The following is a 19,180-nucleotide window of genomic DNA, read 5'->3' on the forward strand; positions in this document are numbered from 1 at the left end:
AATGGGTTAAGATAAGTAAGAAAGACCATGTAAGTAACCATGATAAGTAAGAAAGATCCATGTTCAGTGAAGAGTGGTATAAGCATGCATTAAAGTTCTCAGTTGCCACAGCTGATTTCAATCATGAGTCGTGTGGATTCCATATATGTCGGCAGCATGTCTCCTATGGAAGCATGTAGCGCAGCAAAAATTGCTCACAACACGTCAAAGTAGCAGAATAGAATATATATTCATAAGCATATTCCATGAGTGAGGGGTATGATGTTGGAAGACCATCCCGAAACCCTGTGTTGACCTCAGGATACATCACTGAGGATACGTCCCAGGTGCATCCATGCGATGTATTTTTTAGTTATAGTTTTCTATTTATAGTTACTCATAGGAATAGACTATGTGACGAACCAGGTATAGTCTGGTGACCACCGGAGAGACGGGTGACAGCCGGAATGTAGACGGCACCCGGGTGAGCAGTATGGGTTGGTGCCCCATACTCCTCCTCCGTGAGGAGGAAACCCTCGGTGAGGCCTTTAGGAGGGCCATGCAAGCAGCAAGCGAAGCCGCAGCACCATTTCCCTGCGGAACCATTGCCCACCACTCCTGAATGAAGTGTCTGGTGCTGGGACCCTGGTGCAACGCACAGGCCTGGTGAGAGCAGGAGTGGACCTGGTGAGACGTAGGAGGGGCCCGGACAGGAGACGACCCACAGAGCCTAGTCCTTCCATGCACCAGAAGTGTACCTCCCAGCCACTGGCAGAGTAGTTCTGGAGTAGTGCCAACGGATTGTGTGGCCCTGGTTTTGCCCTAGTAATGGGACTGATCGAGGGTAGATATTGGGACGTAAGTCGGGACTTGATCACCCCGGCTGGGTCACCTGAGTGAGGGGTATGATGTTGGAAGACCCGAAACCCCATTGACCTCGGGATACATCACTGAGGATACGTCCCAGGTGCATCCATGCGATGTATTTTTAGTTAGTCATGAAATTGTAATAGTCTTGGATATTTCATAAAAGCAAAAGGAAAAAAGCCTCATTCTGTGAACAAGAACAGACTAGGTTTACAATAATGCCTAAACATAATTCTAATAAAAATGTTTCAGTCATGAGATTTGAGGATTAAGAGGTTGAAGTTATCTCAATCGCTGCGCCAGTGCGCACACATCTCTCTGCTGACACTTGAATGTAAGCGCAGTGTCACTACTAGTTCACAAACGTTATGACATTGTTGTAAATATTACTTATATATTCTTTATAAATGTTGTCCCCAGACCACGGCTATAGAGCGTCGCAGTCCCGCCCCCTTTCATGACTATGCCAGGCCCAGGAAATAATTCCCAATGCATTTTTCCTCATAGACATTTCAAAACGTATTTATTTAAAGACCTTATAAGCGTCGTACAAAGCCAACTCGAGTAGTGACAAATCATGACAACAAACACAATATTTTGGACCAAACAAATAATTACAAAGAAGAAAAACAACAAAAAAAGTGTAACCTGCCGTTTTCTTCTTCTTTCTAATTATTTGTTCGGCCCGAAGAATTGTGTTTGTTGTCATGATTTGTCACGACAAGAGTTGGCTTTGTACGACGCTTAAAAGGTCTTTAAATAAATACCTTTTGAAAAGTCTATGAGGAAAATTAACGGAGAATCATTTCCTGGGCCCTGGTAGGGGGCGGGCCTGCGACACTCTAGGGTTCAGCATTTAGGGCGGGACCCCCTTTTGGTGTTTTAAGCATTATGTTATACTTTGGCTATTGAAAAATAGCAGATCTACAAGCTCATAGCGCGGCACCGAGTGCCGCGCTATGAGCTTGTAGATCTGCTATTTTTAACTCAAACGTTTAAACTCAAATCTTTGCTTCTGGGGGGCCGTCCCTGGGAACAACATTTTCAGATGGGGGTCGGCGGGCCAAATACATATATAACCTTGTCCTTGACATGAAAACGTTTGAGAACGACTGACATAGAAACATGGGTTTTTCAGAAAACTGTCATGATTTAGAAGGCATTTGTAGAATCATTCCCAGGTCGTAATGGGTTAAGATAAGTAAGAAAGACCATGTAAGTAACCATGATAAGTAAGAAAGATCCATGTTCAGTGAAGAGTGGTATAAGCATGCATTAAAGTTCTCAGTTGCCACAGCTGATTTCAATCATGAGTCGTGTGGATTCCATATATGTCGGCCTCGGCCTCAGGTCTAAATAGGATCCAAGGTATGGGTTCAGATGGTTAAAGATGGAGTGCCGTGATTTTTTTCCACCCTAAAACATGATCATCAGGCCTTATTGTTATATAAGGAGGTATAATTTTTTTTTTAAAGTGTACAGTATTTGTTAAAATGTTGTTTTTATGTGGGCACGCCCACCAGTTCATTAAGTATGCCTGGTTTGCCTGGTGGGTGGTGATCCACCTGAACTGAAGCCGCACCCACAGCTGTAGCTGTATGATAAAGGGGGAGGGGTTAGGGGAGGGGCTGATAGTGTGATGTCACTATATTACTGTTTATTTCATTGGCCTGTTTGACTGTCAAGGGTTCAGCCTCCAGGAAGAAACCCTAAATACAAAGTTAATACACCATTGCACATAAAAACAACCCCAGGGTGTCTAATGAAGTACTGTCACCTCATAGACACATGAAAAACTGGAAAAATACAAACATTGTGGCACTCCATCTTTAATATCCAAGGTACTCTGCCTCCAGACTGTCACTGGCCACGCTGTGGAGCCGATCCTTCGCATATTTAATGTAGCTGTTGATCTCTGAGATCCGCAGTCTGTTCCTCTTCACTTCCTCCTCCTGGATCTTGAATTAAAGAGACAAGAAAGAAACCAGTGATACATCTATTCTAAAAGCATATAGACATTGATCGATCGAATACTTTATTACAGGGATGTCAAACTCAAATACACAGTGGGCCAAAATAAAGAAATCGGTCGAGATCGAGGGCCGGACTGTGTTTCAACACACGGGCACCGCGGTCATGAGGACGTCCCAGGCAAACAGCAAAAAAGTAAATGCATTTAAAACTGAAAATGCATTATTATTAAGCTCAGTTTCCTGTTCTATGATCCTCACCAAGCACTGATTTCATAGTATGTGATATGTGCCAATGCACTCGCAGTGAATTGTCGGACTTGTAGTATTATGGTGGTCCGTGCAATATACTAATTGTCTCCACCAGGCCGAAGGCATGGTGAGAGAGTATGTTTTGCACTCCGTCCGTGTGTGTGTGTGTGTGTGTGTCCGTCCGTGTGTGTGTCCGTGTGTCCTTCCGTCCGTCCGTTACCAGCTAATCTCCGGCACCGTTAACCCGGTCGATGCCAAACTTTGCACACACACTCCCTAGATGCCAACGATGAACCTCTGCCCCGCATTTTCCAGAACGGCCTGTTATAGCGCCACCATGAGGCAGCTTTTCACATTTGTTACCTAAAACTGCACCGATCTGCGTGAAACGTTGCATGCACACTCCCTAGAGGCCAAGGACAAACCTTTGACCTGCATTTTCCGCATCTGCCTTTTATAGCGCCACCAGGAGGCCGACTTTTGTAAAACACATTTTTGGATATTACTCCTCCAGATTCTGTCCAAAAATCTCACAAATCGTTACACAGTATCTCTATGGTCATGTGCTCAAGTCGGATCTGTCCGATATTTCATATTCCACCCTAATTGGCTATAATTGCCTTTCACAGTTTGCAAGATTGCCCCGTTTTGAACAACAGACTCAAATCAGGAACACAGCATGCAATTTACGTGAAATCTTTCACACATTTTCTTACTAGGCTGAGGAATATATCCCACCCTTTTCACATTGGCCTGTTATAGCGCCACCAACAGGTTGATTTTTGCAAAACAGGTTGATTGGAACAAAATGCCTCAAATCATCCAATTGCCATACAAGGCAAACATGTTTATATTACTACTAAACATTTTGCCAAACATCTCACACAGTCCTATCCTCCTGGTGGAGACCTGTGCCCAGAAGGGCACTTTTTCTAGTTAAATATCATCCCGCGGGCCAAAGATAATTCATCCACGGGCCTGATTTGGCCCCTGGGCCTTGAGTTTGACATATATGCTTTATTAGTATAATAATAATGAATTAAGTGCCTGGTGCAATGGGACTGATCGAGGGTAGCTATACTGGGACGTATAAGTTGGGACTTTGATCACCCCGGCTGGGTCACCTGAGTGAGGGGTATGATGTTCGCGAGACCCGAAACCCCCGATGACCTTGGGATACATCACTGAGGATACGTCCCAGGTGCAGCCATGGGGATACATCACTGAGCATACGTCCCAGGTGCATCCATGTGATGTTTGTGTATTTATGTGAACCATACAGAGCATACAGTAGATACATATATGATGAACACATTAATATGTGTCATCAACAAATACACAAATAGCTATATTTACAGAGGAGGAAAGGGGGAAACGCTGGCAGTGTGTATGATCTCTCATTTCTTATTGGATTTAGTATCCAACTCCACTTGTGGTGTTATGATGCTTTCTCAAAGGCAAGTTTTGAAAGAAGCCAGTGGTTCACTGTTCACATCCTTTGATGATGACAGGACATTCCTAGCGGAATTCCCCAATATGGTGGTAAGCAGGGCCGGATCTACCATATGGGCACTTTGGGCACGTGCCCAGGGGCCCTTGGGCACCAGGGGCCCCTCAAAAAAAGAACATTTCCCTGCTAATCCGAATGAAATAAATGGTGTCTAAAAAGATTAGAGTTTTATTGTTGGTGAGAAGGGCAGCTGAAAAGTGCAATTGTGTTTAAAGCAGCAACAATGCGCTAGATTGGCTGTCACTCTGGGGGGGGGTAGGCGGCCGGAAATAGGCCAATATAACGGCATAAAACTGCCCCAAAACGGCTCCAAAACAGCAAAAATGTTGCGCGCGCGTGAAGGGGGGCCCTTCGAGCTTCAGTGCCCAGGGGCCCTCAGAGGTGTTAATCCAGCCCTGGTGGTAAGTAGTAGAATGAATATGTTTCCATGTTTGTGCTAAATTCGGGTGCCACCATATCGTCGTAGGCACTCCTTCTGGTGTTGTGACTGTGGGTGTCACTCACCTCTGGGATATGAGACCTGCAGGGCCGCTGGGCAATAGATCAATATCATATTGATATGTGACAGATATCGTCTGGGATTTTGGACATTATCTTAATATCATCATATGGCATAAGTGTTGTCTTTCCCTGGTTTTTTGAGTGGTGTAAACCACTCCAACAACTGCAAAATGAGCACGGTTGCTATGGTCACTCAGTTCACACGGGTGTGATTTCATTACGTCAGACATTACGTCAGACCACAGCTGATCAGGCTATATAATACCTTACACCACTCAGTTCACACGGGTGTGATTTTTTTATCAACAATAGTCAACAAAAATAGCGAATCCACAAACTCGCGACACGTGGTGATGGACGTGGTGATGGACGTGATGCATCACATTTGAGAAAAGTGTAAAAAGAAAATGTATATCGTCGTCACAACGTATATGAATATTACCGCCTCGATATGGAGGTATTTTGGTGAAAAACATGATTGTGATTGTTAGGTTTTGTCCATGGACCATATGCAGACCGCGGCCATCTTACCATAAGTTAATGGCAAGGTGCAACTTCCCATAGACAGCCCATTCATCCAAACAGAAAAGTCCTATCTGATTGTATTACACAACGTCAAACTCATCAACATTGCAGCTGTACGGAAAGCTTGAATTATTCTCTTTCTATCCTCAGTGTTTGTTTCATAAAAAATCACACCTGTGTGAACTGAGTGGTGCAACTCCCCTCCCCCCCCTCTCTCTCTCTCATTAGCAGGCAACAGTGCAGCACTATCTCTCTCTCTCTCTCTGTTTCTGGCACAACAGCGCCACTTTTGCCCCTACTGGTACTCATAGTCACACACATTGCTGTTCCTTGGAGTGCAGGTTGCACCACTCAAAAATCCAATATAGACATGTTATGAGCTATAATTTCTGTCCTTGCAGGTGATTATCTTTCTAAGTGTTGCAGTTTGGAAGTGCTCGTTAGATATCACTCAACTGCCCTGCGTATAGCACCTGTTTTGAATTTGCACATACTGCAGGAGGCAGCAGGACATTGCTTTACTGAAAACGAGTGGTTCCAAAATCTGATGGGAAGATGGCCGCGGTCTGCAAATGGTCAATACGGTCCATGCAGCAGCCCTAAAGGTGAGGGTGGTCTTCTCTTCCTACCCGTCTCATGAGCTCTGCCATCCAGGCGTTGACGCGCGTCACCAGCTCATCCTCTCGGTTGTTGATGTGCAGCAGGTGCTTCTCGTTAGAGGCGGACACCGTGTTGGTCAGGGTGTCTTTGTTCACAAACAGCTGCAATGAGAGGCGGACACCGTGTTGGTCAGGGTGTCTTTGCTCACAAACAGCTGCAATGAGAGGCGGACACCGTGTTGGTCAGGGTGTCTTTGTTCACAAACAGCTGCAATGAGAGGCGGACACCGTGTTGGTCAGGGTGTCTTTGTTCACAAACAGCTGCAATGAGAGGCGGACACCGTGTTGGTCAGGGTGTCTTTGCTCACAAACAGCTGCAATGAGAGGCGGACACAGTGTTGGTCAGGGTGTCTTTGCTCACAAACAGCTGCAATGAGAGGCGGACACCGTGTTGGTCAGGGTGTCTTTGCTCACAAACAGCTGCAATGAGAGGCGGACACCGTGTTGGTCAGGGTGTCTTTGCTCACAAACAGCTGCAATGAACAACAATTATCAATTATTGTTTTACTTAAGTAAAAGTACCAATACTGCAATTTAGAACTACTTTGTTACAAGTAAAAGTACGGAATTGAAAATGTACTTGAGTAAAAGTACAAAAGTATCGGCATCAAAATGTACTTAAAGTACTACAAGTAAAAGTACTCATTGTGCAGAATGTGCCATTTCACAAGTTCAAAATGTGTACAAAATCTATTGAAAATAACAGATCAACAAGCTCACAATGCGTCGCATTGTGAGCTTGTAGATCGGCTATTTTCAAATGGCCGAAATGAATAGGGTTGAAGTGGTTAATGTATGTTTTCTAATCAAAATTAAAATCTCCAAAAGTAACTAGTAACTAAAGTTTTCAAATAATTGTAGTGAAGTAAAAGTACAAATTTTGGCTCTGAGATAGTAGAGTAGAAGTAAAAGTACTGGAAATTGGAAATACTCAAGTAAAGCACAAATACCTCAAAACTGTACTTAAGTACAGTACTTAAGTAAAAGTACTTAGTTACTTTCCACCACTGTTGAAATGTACGTATGCACCGTCAGCTTGTAGATCTGCCATTTCTGAATAGCCAGCGTATCATTATAAAGTGGTTATGATGATTGTGATGCTGTATTAACACATTTAGCTGGGGCGCCCCTGGAACCCCACCAAGGACCTCTGGAGGCAGTGGCGTGCACAGACATTTAGAGGGGCAGGTGCTCAAGGAAAAAAAGGGCACATTGTGCAGCGCGTGGAACCGGCCGGTTGCCTAAATAGTGTGAGATTTATAGATTATGGGGACTAAATAATATATTAGCTTTTTTATCAAGAATTGATCAATGTCACCATGGTCCACATACTGTACTAACCCTAACCCACTGTACAAAAAAAATAAAAATAAAGTTTTTTTTTTTTTTTTTTCAAAAGGGCACATTGCCAAAAGGGCAGGGGTGCTCTAGCACCCCCTAGTGTCTATCTGTGCACACCACTGTCTGGAGGTCCCGGGACCCCAGAACCCACTGGTCTGCTACGCTGAGAGTGTTAGAAATGGGACCAAATGTAAGTGCTGTAGATAGATTTAATCATACATCTAAGCACTATTGTGTGTTTCTAATGCTCAAAAACATAAAATAGACACCACGACATGTTGCCAAAAGTGTCAGAAAGTTAAGGTATGGCCTGGACTGGCCAAGCGGTCCAGGCACCTAGGCTGGTAAGCCGGCCTGACATGGTGTCGCTGGTTCGAGTCCCGAGCCCGACGGCCTTTGCTGCGTGTCTTCCCCCCCATCTCTCTCCCCCTTTCCTGTCAAACTACTGTAAATCGATCAATAAAGGCAAAAAAGATCTTAAAAAAACAAAACAAAGTTAACGTATAACTATAATTTAGCTATCACATAGCTTGGACATATGCAAATTAGGGGTCCAGAGAGTCTCAACCATAAAGGAATAGCCTCATATCTCCCTCAGAGCCTGGACTATGGGTCAGAAGATGAGATAAGTATATGTATGATGTGATGACATCACACTGACCATTCTGACGTCATCAGGAAGCTCCTCCGTCAGTGTGTTCTTGGCGACCTTCTCCAGGGTGGCCACGGCGGCCTCCGTGACCTCCTTATGGTGGTTGTTCTCGAGGTCACGGCACTGGGCGAAGGTACGGCGAGGTCAAAGAATACCTCTATAAAATTACACAGTGTACACATCGAAAAGCAACACAGCAGACAATAATGCGTTACAAAAATGACTGTACAAAAGGTCTCAGTCATTCAGAAATAGTGTTTGTTCATGCGCTGCATGGTCACTGGGCTCTCACTGACTCCAATGCATTCCACCGAACTTCCGGGTGTAGTTTGGCTGCCATGTGGTGCCACGAATCTGCCGTCTACTCTGGTCTGGAATTGCATGATAGCGAAAATGACGTCGATGACCTTACCTCCTTTCCATATACCTTGCATCGTACCTGGCCTACTGAGTGGCAAAAAAACTACTTTCTGGCCTTGACAGCCCATACCTGTACATCCAAACAGAAAAGTCCTATCTGATTGCATTAACCCATTTTGACCTGACCTCAAAATTTTAAAAAAATCCCCCAGTTTTCTGAAATAAATATTTTCACGATTTTTCAAAAATAGCAGACCTACAAGTTTGCTTGTAGATCTGCTATGTTTCAATAGCTAAATTATAACATAATGTTTAAAACACCAAAAGGGTTCCCGCCCAAAATGGGTTAAACTCACTTTGCCACTCGATTTGCCACTCAACTTTAAGCATGTGCATACCGGTCCGTTTGATTGGATCGGCAAACACGTGTTTACAGTTCAAATCTGCTGCAGAGCCAATCAAACGACACTATATGGTGCAATGTTCATATATAAATGTAAACATTAGACATTAAGGCTGCAGGCTGTGAAGTTGACAAATACAAAGGATATATTCCTTGAGCGGTTTCAGTGAAGCTGCCGACCATGTTAGAGATGTTCCTCTCAAAGTCTTTGATGAGGTCCTGGAACGAACGAACGAATGAATGAATGAATGAATGAATGAACGAACGAACGAACGAACGAACGAATCTGTTATAGTACCCATGTGCGCGCGCGCGCGCACACACACACACACACACACACACACACACACATTACATTACATTACATTACAGTCATTTAGCAGACGCTTTTATCCAAAGCGACTTACAATAAGTGTATTCAACATAGGTAGGGAACAAAAACTACTAATCACCAGAGGTCTTTAGTGCATTTTCTGCAAAAACAAGCAACCAAGAGTATACCTAGCGCTAAGGTAAAAGTGCAATATATCAGCTACCTATTTCCTTAAACAGATGAGACAAAATAGCTAAATCAAATGAGCATGAGCTAAAACAATTAAGTGTATCGACTAAACAAGATCCAATAAACAATACAACAATAGAAAACAAGCGCACACACACACACACACACACACACACACACACACACACACACACACACACACACACACACACACCTCCAGCTGGTCCACCAGGTGCATCTCCAGGGTCATGACCGCGTCGCGGAACTGTGTGATGTCATCGTGACACTGCATGATGGTGACTTCCTGGACGTGAGCGTCTGTCACTTCCTGCAGCTCCTGCATCCACTGGAACCAAAGATGGTCTATGTATGAAGATGGGCCGACTTCATTGGAGCCACTACATGGTACACAAAGCCTACAAAATGGTCTCCTAAATATAGTAGGCGTGGTTTGCTTCTCCCCGACCTGGGGGGAGAAGCAAAGAGGCTTCATGACTCCTCTCAAATCTCGCGAGAGACTAGTTTGTTGGCATGTAACGATATATCGTATATCGATATATATCGATATTAATCCCGATGATATGAATCGATTCATTGAAATAAAAATATCGATTTTCCAAATAAAAAGAGGGGGGCTAGTGTGTGATGTGAAATGTGAGCTTTAGTCATATTCCATCATATTCAAGTGCTTTTGGAGAGAAATGAGAGTCACTTTCAGTAGTAGAGCACTGTAGAGGGTAGCTGTGTGTGTCTGTGACTGCCCAGGTGATGATGGTCGTTGATGCTCATCAAGGAAGGCAATTATGTTTCTGCACTGTCAAAAGTAATGCTACTTCTTTTGCAATGTAGTTAAATAAAAAATGTGAAAAAAGCTCATGCAGGGGGGGAGATAAATTATAAAATTTTTCTAGAAAATACAGATTTTACACTTGCGTAAAATGTAAAATGACTTATACTGGATCTCTTGTCCACTAGTCCATCCCTAACATTTTAGTCCAGTTTTTATTTGTTGACAAAATTGTCAGCCTATATTTAGTCTTAGTTTTACTCATCGTAGCTTAGTTTTCATTTAGTTTCCATTTAGTTTTCGCCTGTGAAAAAGGTTTTAGTCGACGAAAACAACACTGGTAGGAAAATGAGTCTTCAGCTCACCTTTCTCCGGCGCTTCTCAAACTGTGCGACCAGCTGAGCAGCCATCTGCTGGTTCTCTGCCACTGCCTCTTTCAAACCGGCGAAGAAGAGCTGCACCTCGGCCTCTCTCTGCTGCCGCTGAGCCAGGCCCATCTCAAACACCTGAACACACAGCTCCCCCAGCTGGTGCTTAAATGTATAACGGCACCGTTAAGGAAATAATGAACCATGCTTCTGACTTAGTAAATAGTATTTGGAAAAATAAATGCATTATCAACAACCACCACAACAATAGTAGGCCTACAGACTGGTTCATAATCTAACAATCTAATTGTTAGATTATGCAGCCCTACCAATAGTCATTAAGACATGCAAATCCCTTGACTCCTTCAAAACCGCTCTCAAAGGGCACCTATACGGACGGCTGCAATTCGAAACTGGCCCCCGTAGAATCTGAATCCCCTCCCCCCACCACCCACCCCTTTTTCCACTCACTGTATATGTTTCTTTTCCCTTTTTTACCTCCTTTATGATGAATTCCTGTTCTGTTCTTTGGCTATATGTCTATTTGTATGTAAATCTAAATGTTTTGATGATTTGAACATGGTGGACCCTCTTGTAAACAAGTGTAATGGCTTTATTGGGTCGTCCACTCACAGTTAACGGTGCCGGAGATTAGCTGGTAACAGACGGACGGAAGGACGGACGGACACACGGACACACACACGGACACACACGGACGGAGTGCAAAACATACTCTCTCCCCATGCCTTCGGCCTGGTGGAGACAATAAAACAAAGGATATGTTTGAAACAGATGGTCTATTTCAGACAGGTAGCTGAGTTTCTGTGCTTGTGGGTCGCCTGTGAACATGCCGTCGTACAGATGGGAGCCGTTCAGGAACTCCACGAAGGCTTCCTGACACAAACAACAACAATAGAAAGAAAATGAACACTCAAGTCAGTGGTGGATTAAACTCAACGGCAGTACAGTTGAGTCAATGCATACTCCTGGTCAATTATTATTCAACTACAAGAGAAAGGTTGCACATGTCAAATTTGTACTTGCTAAAGTACTGGAGTATATAGTTGCTTTTTTGAGTGGTGCACACTGCAACCACTCCAAGGAACAGCAATGTCCGTCCTAAGCTATGTGACTATGTGACTATGTTACTATGTTTAGAGTACCAGTAGAGGCAACAGTGGCGCTGTTGTGCCAGAAACAGAGAGAGAGAGATAGTGCTGCACTGTTGCCTGCTAATGAGAGAGAGAGAGAGAGAGAGAGAGAGGGGGGGGGGGGGGGGGGGGGGGGGGGGGGGGGGCAGGGGGAGAGGGGAGTTGCACCACTCAGTTCACACAGGTGTGATTTTTTAACACAAGTATAGAAAAGTAGTTAGATTTGCTGCTGGAACTATTGCTTCTTTACTGTGTGTTTTGCTCAGGGAAACCTCGGCACACAGACTGGGTGTTCAGCTGCAGACCAGCCTATAGATGCAACCCTGGGCGTGTACGCTGTGAAATCCTTAGTTCATGTAAGGGTCTGGGCACACCTAAGATTCCATGCGCGGACAGAAGAAGCTTCCTTTTGTGTCATTTCCGGGTTTTTTAGACAGCTGGTGGATGGAAAAGAAGCTTCACCCACGCGGCAGGTTGCCGCGTCGGCCAGATTTCCGGGAAAAGCTTGCCCCCCAGCAGCATTCTGCCGCGTGGGTGGAGCTTAATTTCCATCCGAAACCCGGAAATGACGCAAAAGATCACCCCATTCAACTGTTATCACCCGATAATCAAGAAAATGTTCGTAATCAGCACCTTAATCAATCAATAATCAACATACTGGGACATCCGGAAGAGAAACTATGGGAGCGTTTGCTTTTTGTGTCACTGATGTCAATGACGGAGGCGCGCCGTGTCTGGTGGCCTTGAGCCACGTGAGGCACCGTGCCGAGCGTTGCGAAGGCCACCAGACCCGACTCAGCGCCGTCCGAGTTACGTCCCTAGTTTCCATGCACCGACAATAGAGTTGGAAATGACACGTTCAGCAGGGGGAGTCCTTGACCAGGCTATGTCTGCACCACCACCCTGCATGCGTGCAGTCCGGGGGAATACAGCCAAACACCAAAATGTCTAGTATGCCAGTATGGCCATATTGGCCGTATTCCAACGTCCTGATAACGGTCGATTTCGTATATTTAATACAGTGACAACGGGTGAATCGGCTGAAAAGACAGCTTCCTTTGGCCGCGCATGGAAGTTCAAGAAGTGTGCCCAGGCTGTAAGAGAGCCTTATTATTTTGTTGTGTGCTTGTTTTCAGTATAGGCCTACCCTGTGCAGCTGGAGCGCCTCCTCCTGGCTCAGTCTGTCCTCAACAGCCTTTCTGACCTGCAGCTCGTCGTGTTCGGTCTTCTCAACAGCATCCTGATGCTTGGCCAGCGCCTGCTCTTTCTGCATGGAGGACACACACACATCATGCACACTGTAGGATGTATGTATATAAAGGAATCAGTGGTGGAAAAAGTAAAAATTGTTTTACTTAAGTAAATGTACCAATACTGCAATTTAGAACTACTTCGTAAAAGTACGGAATTGAAAATGTACTTGAGTAAAAGTATCGGCATCAAAATGTACTAAAAGTATTCATATTGCAGAATGTCCCATTTCACAAATGTGTAGAAAATCTATTGAAAATAGCCGATCTACAAGCTCTCAATGCGTCACAACGCGATGCATTGTGAGCTTGTAGATCGGCTATTTTCAAATGGCCGAAATGTATAGGGTTGAAGTGGTTAATGTATGTTTTCTAATACAATTTTAAATCGCCAAAGTAACTAGTAACTAAAGTTTTCAAATAATTGTAGTGAAGTAAAAGTAAAAATTTTGGCTCCGAGATGTAGTTGAGTAGAAGTAAAAGTACTGGAAATTGGAAATACTCAAGTAAAGTACAAATACCTCAAAATTGTACTTAAATACAGTACTTCAGTAAAAGTACTTAGTTACTTTCCACCACTGAAAACAATATATATCCATCTCCGTGATTGTACCACTGTTTGGGCATAAACAAGACGTGGAAGGGTGAATTTATAGGTGCCCACTCTTCCTGTATGCGTTCAAGCACACAATACTACAGTTGCTTACAGCAGTGGTTCCCAAAGTGGGGTCCGGGGACCCTCAGGGGGACCTGAGAGAGTTCCAGGGGGCCCCCAGCTAAATGATAGTTTGGAACCAAATGGACGATTATGGGTCTGTAACTCAGAGAGTGTACAAATGGAACCAAAGGGACCCGTTAGGGTCCATTTGGTTCCATTTGTACACTCTCTGAGTTAAATTAACATTGATTTTACAATATCAATTGTGGGTCCCATGCAGAGATAGAAATGCCATGAAATGCGGGTGCGTAGCCTAATGCATGTCAAACTGGGTGGTCCTTGAAATTAAACGGGTTGAGAGTCTCTGCTAGAGCCGTAACAATCTTCTCTTATGGAGAGGCATATCCTTTTAAATGGGGGGTCCACGGACTAATATAGTGTCAATTTGGGGGTCCTTGACATGAAAAGGTTTGGGAACCACTGGCTTACGGCGTGCTCATCCAGGAGCCTGTAGTCCAAGTAGGCCAGGTTTGGCATGTATGCAGCGATGAAGGATTTGTAGTCTTCATCTTTACAGATGGGGTTTCCAGCTAGATTGACACAGTGCAGGTCCTTGAATCTTCTGAGGTAGACCACCTTCATGGGGAGAGGAAACATGGTCACGGTAGGATATGCGTCTTGTGAAACCAGCTGTGGCACTATCTTCAGAGCATACGTAACGTGCATTGTGATACTGTAAAAATAAAATAAAACAATAAAAGAGGAAAAGGAATCCGCTTGGCTCCAATGTGGATCTATTCAATAGATTCACATGTAGGAGCCAAGCCATTCTCAGTTTTAATATGTTTATTACGTTTTTCAAACAGAGACAGACAAAAAAGGATTACAAATAAGACAAAAACAAAACAAGAAAAGAAAGAGAAAAAACAACAATAGGGCATTAATTCATTCAGAACGTGTCATTATACATTCCAATATGTTACACTGCTAGGTAAGGGATAATATCTGGCTAGGTGGTCATTGTCGGGAGATAATTCACCGACAGGGAGTCCTCGGTGGTTACACTCCCTGAAGGTGAATTATCTCCCGACAATGACCACCTAGCCAGATATTATCCCGCTTATTACATGGCTAACTAACATAAATTAATACATTTACCCAAAACACAACAAAAAAAGTATTCCGTAAGTTCGCGCTGCAGGGCTGCAGCACTGTCGGAAAACAAGGAAGTGAGTTGATCAAATAGAATCCATTTTCGGGTCCTGCTTCGTCTATTTCTCGCTCAAATGTTTTCAAAAACATTTTTAAGAGCAATGTTTAGCTGTAAATGACATTGTGTGTCACTAGTGTGTGTGTGTTTACATGGCTGTCATGTTGGAAACAGCAGTAAATCAAGCGGGGCGCAGCTGGTGCTCAGAGGGTTTGATTAGGCAGCGGTCTGTTATACAGCGGAGCGGTCATTATCGACACAGCGATTGACCAATCAGAATCAAGCATTCAACCAAGCCATGTAATAAAGTACGATAATGAAGAGTAGAAGGCTAAATACTGAGTATAGGTTCAATGTGAGATTTGCGCAAGGTGATCTAAAGATGGTTGCCATATAACATAGAACTTGCTTGAATTGTCAAGCAAGTTTTGCTCATCAGGGCACGTCCCTGACCCTTGTAAATAATGTTTTCATCCACAGTGCCCCTGAATGAAATTGCTATTTTATTATAGCACTTTACATTTATGTCATAATATAAAATGCATTTATCAAGAAACATGCGTAAGCTAAGAACGTAACTAGAACATATCTATATAATGACACTATACATTTTAACTATGCATATATACTATACTATGCTATACATATGTAGGCTACTATGATGTGCTATGACTATATACAATGCAATTATTGTGCTGTCTACATGACATGCTATAAGTCTGTTTCAAATGCTATCTAAGTCTAAAAAGTGCTATCTAAGGGGGTAGGATAAGTGCTATGGGCCATGATGGAGTCTGAAAAGGTGGGTCTTCAGACTACGGCGGAAGATTGGGAGTGATGCCGCAGTTCTGACTACAACGGGGAGTTTATTCCACAGTTTTGGGGCCAGAAGGGAGAAGAGTTTGGGACGTGTGGAGCGTTGGCCCGGCGTTTTTAGTGAGGGTACTTCCAGCTTTCCTGCGTTGGCTGATCTGAGTGCGCGGGAGGGTTTGTAGGGTTCAATCATGCTTGCAAGATATGGGGGAGCCATACCTTTGGTTGCTTTGAATGCCAGCATCAGAGTTTTGTATTCTGTGCGGGCAGCGACTGGGAGCCAGTGCAGGGAGCGGAGCAGGGGGGAGACATGTGAGAATTTTGGCTGGTTGAAGACCAGACGAGCTGCGGCATTTTGGATCATTTGGAGAGGCTTAAGTGCACATGCCGGTAGGCCAGTAAGGAGCGAATTACAATAGTCAAGTTTTGACAAGACTGTTGTCTGGATTAGGAGCAAAGCTGGATAAAGCAAACTATATCACCTATAGGGGCAACAGTTACAATATGAATGTGTTTAAATGCCAGTGTAGCTGGTTCACTCACACACACACACACACACACACACACACACACACACACACACACACACACACACACACACACACACACACACACACACACACACACACACACACACACACACAATGCAGCAGGCATTAGACAACCTGACAGCCACCAACCTGGCAACCCTGAATGAGCCAATCAGCTGCCAGTCTCTGGTGTGTGTGTGAGAGAGAGAGAGAGTCCTGTACTGTTAAAACAAACTCTACCCTAACGTCACTAAAAAGTACATTACAACACTTTTTCCTTTCCAAAACAAACACAACGTACATTATGACAATATTTCACCCTTTGCATTGGTAAAATAGACTTTATTTATTTTTGTCTTCCCTTCCAAAAAAACCAAAAGATAAAATTACCCCAAATCCATGGTTAAGAGTATTCCACGATGGCTCAGTGGTTTGGACAGCTTCCTATGGTGCCTGCCAGAGGACGCTGGTTCGAGTCAAGATTCGGGACCTCGGACCAAGGACTAAGGATCCAGAATAAATAAATCAAAATAAATCAGTCTTTACCTTTTGGTCAAGTAAATGTACTATTGGAATGTATGTTGGCGGACATAATCCAAGATAATCCACTGTCAATTTGTAACAGTCAGCAGTGCCAGTTGGTGCCACAGGGTGGTGCACTGCTCCCTTTTGTTTTGCTTTGTGTAGAAGATCTGACGTAAATTCCACCTCTTGCTATAGATAGACATGACATGACATGATGTGTGTCAAACAATTGTCACACATGGATGGATGATTAGCCGTGTTTATTTATTTATTTCCGGGGGGAATGAATGAATGAATGAATGACTAACCCTGTAAAACCCGGATTAATTTCTACTTGCAAAAAAACGATTTCAACCTTACTACTACTTTACTACTACTAGGACTTATCAGAGGAAATCATGTAAAATAAATTATATATATTTTTTTTGCACATTTATAATAATTATTAAAATAATAATAATAAATTAATAATTTACATTTGGGGGACATCTTTCACAATAATAAGAATAAATCCAAATAAATCACACTTTACCTAAATGTACAATTGAAATGTATTTAAGACCCGACTCAGCGCCGTCCGAGTTACGTCCCGATAGGCAGAGAATAGTATATATCAGTAGCCCCTAGTTTCCATGTGCTGGCAATAGTTGGAAATGACACGTCCACCTGGGGGAAACCTTGACCAGGCTATGGTGAGTATGCCAGTATGGCCACATTATGCGTGTATTATGTTGGCAGCAGTGCTCCGTTCACGTTTGTTTATTATATTAGTGCTGTCTGCCGTGAGACCTGGCTTAATATGGTCAATACTGAATCAGTCTAAAATATGCTTTGGCGCCCCCCCCCCCCTCCACCTCTTGCTATAGACATGACATGACATGACATGACATGACATGACATGACATGACATGACATGACATGACATGACATGACGTGTGTCAAACAATTGTCACACATGGATGGATGATTAGCATTGTTTATTTATTTATTTCCGGGGGGAGGGAATGAATGAATGAATGAATGAATGAATGAATGAATGAATGAATAAATAAATAAATAAATAAATAAATAAATAAATAAATAAATAAATAATCATATTTCCGGGGGCATTTCTCTCCAGGTGAGGACAACGCCATCCAGTCAACCAAATATGGATGTCAGAAGATCAGGCATCATCTCGTATGTATTACTTCTACTTCTACTACTACTACACACACACCTCACATTGGTTACAAACTCCACCTTACAAACTCCACCCCCTCTCGTTAATGACTCTGCCTCTCGTAATGTTAGGCCACACCTCTCATTGTCTTAGGCCACGCCTACTCGCTATGTAACTCCGCCTGCTTTGTGGGCGTGGTCTATGCAAATTGCATGGGCGTCGTTTATGCTTATTGATGGCCGTCGTCCCGTCCGCTTTGTGGGCGTGGCCTATGCAAATTAATGGGCGGCGTCCCACCTGCTTTGTGGGCGTGGCCTATGTGAATTAGTGGGCGGCGTCCCGCCTCCTTTGTGGCCGTAGTTTCGGCTACTTTGTGGGATTGGCTTATGCAAATGAAAGGGCGTGGTATGCAAATGAAGGGGATATGCAAATGAAGGGGCTTGGTATGCAAATGAAGGGGATATGCAAATGAAGGAGTGTGGTATGCAAATGAAGGGGAGTAGTATGCAAATGAAGGGCGTGTTTCGGCTACTTTGTGGGATTAGTTTATGCAAATGAAAGGGCGTGGTATGCAAATGAAGGGGATATGCAAATGAAGGGTCTTGGTATGCAAATGAAGGGGATATGCAAATGAAGGGGTATGGCATGCAAATTAAGGGGAGTAGTGTGCAAATGAAGGGCGTGTTTCGGCTACTTTGTGGGATTAGTTTATGCAAATGAAAGGGCGTGGTATGCAAATGAAGGGGATATGCAAATGAAGGGTCTTGGTATGCAAATGAAGGGGATATGCAAATGAAGGGGTGTAGTATGCAAATTAAGGGGAGTAGTATGCAAATGAAGGGCGTGTTTCGGCTACTTTGTGGGATTGGCTTATGCAAATGAAAGGGCGTGGTATGCAAATGAAGGGGATATGCAAATGAAGGGTCTTGGTATGCAAATGAAGGGGATATGCAAATGAAGGGGTGTGGTATGCAAATGAAGGGGAGGAGTATGCAAATGAAGGGCGTGTTTCGGCTACTTTGTGGGATTAGCTTAAGCAAATGAGAGGGCGTGGTATGCAAATGAAGGGGATATGCAAATGAAGGGGTGTGGTATGCAAATGAAGGGGAGTAGTATGCAAATGAAGGGTGTGTTTCGGCTACTTTGTGGGATTAGCTTAAGCAAATGAGAGGGCGTGGTATGCAAATGAAGGGGATATGCAAATG

The 19,180-nt window shown here is 43.7% G+C and overlaps 1 protein-coding gene across 1 annotated transcript in view; it reads right to left on the reverse strand.

Moving 5' to 3' along the window:
• Nucleotides 1-2,663: 2,663 nt before the first annotated feature.
• Nucleotides 2,664-19,180, reverse strand: part of LOC306937254 (dynein regulatory complex subunit 3-like) — a gene marked incomplete at its 5' end in the record, with an annotated part of 47,727 nt that continues 31,210 nt past the window's right edge. Inside the window, 8 exons of the mRNA XM_079520921.1 lie at nt 2,664-2,804; nt 6,234-6,365; nt 8,266-8,379; nt 9,736-9,867; nt 10,674-10,841; nt 11,505-11,570; nt 12,975-13,094; nt 14,225-14,371. Of these exons, the coding sequence (XP_079377047.1) occupies nt 2,676-2,804; nt 6,234-6,365; nt 8,266-8,379; nt 9,736-9,867; nt 10,674-10,841; nt 11,505-11,570; nt 12,975-13,094; nt 14,225-14,371 (1,008 nt within the window). The 3' untranslated portion in view covers nt 2,664-2,675. The remainder of the gene's footprint in view (nt 2,805-6,233; nt 6,366-8,265; nt 8,380-9,735; nt 9,868-10,673; nt 10,842-11,504; nt 11,571-12,974; nt 13,095-14,224; nt 14,372-19,180) is intronic.

The sequence above is a fragment of the Electrona antarctica genome (assembly GCF_951216825.1).
Source record: "Electrona antarctica genome assembly, chromosome: 14".
NCBI lineage: Eukaryota > Metazoa > Chordata > Actinopteri > Myctophiformes > Myctophidae > Electrona > Electrona antarctica.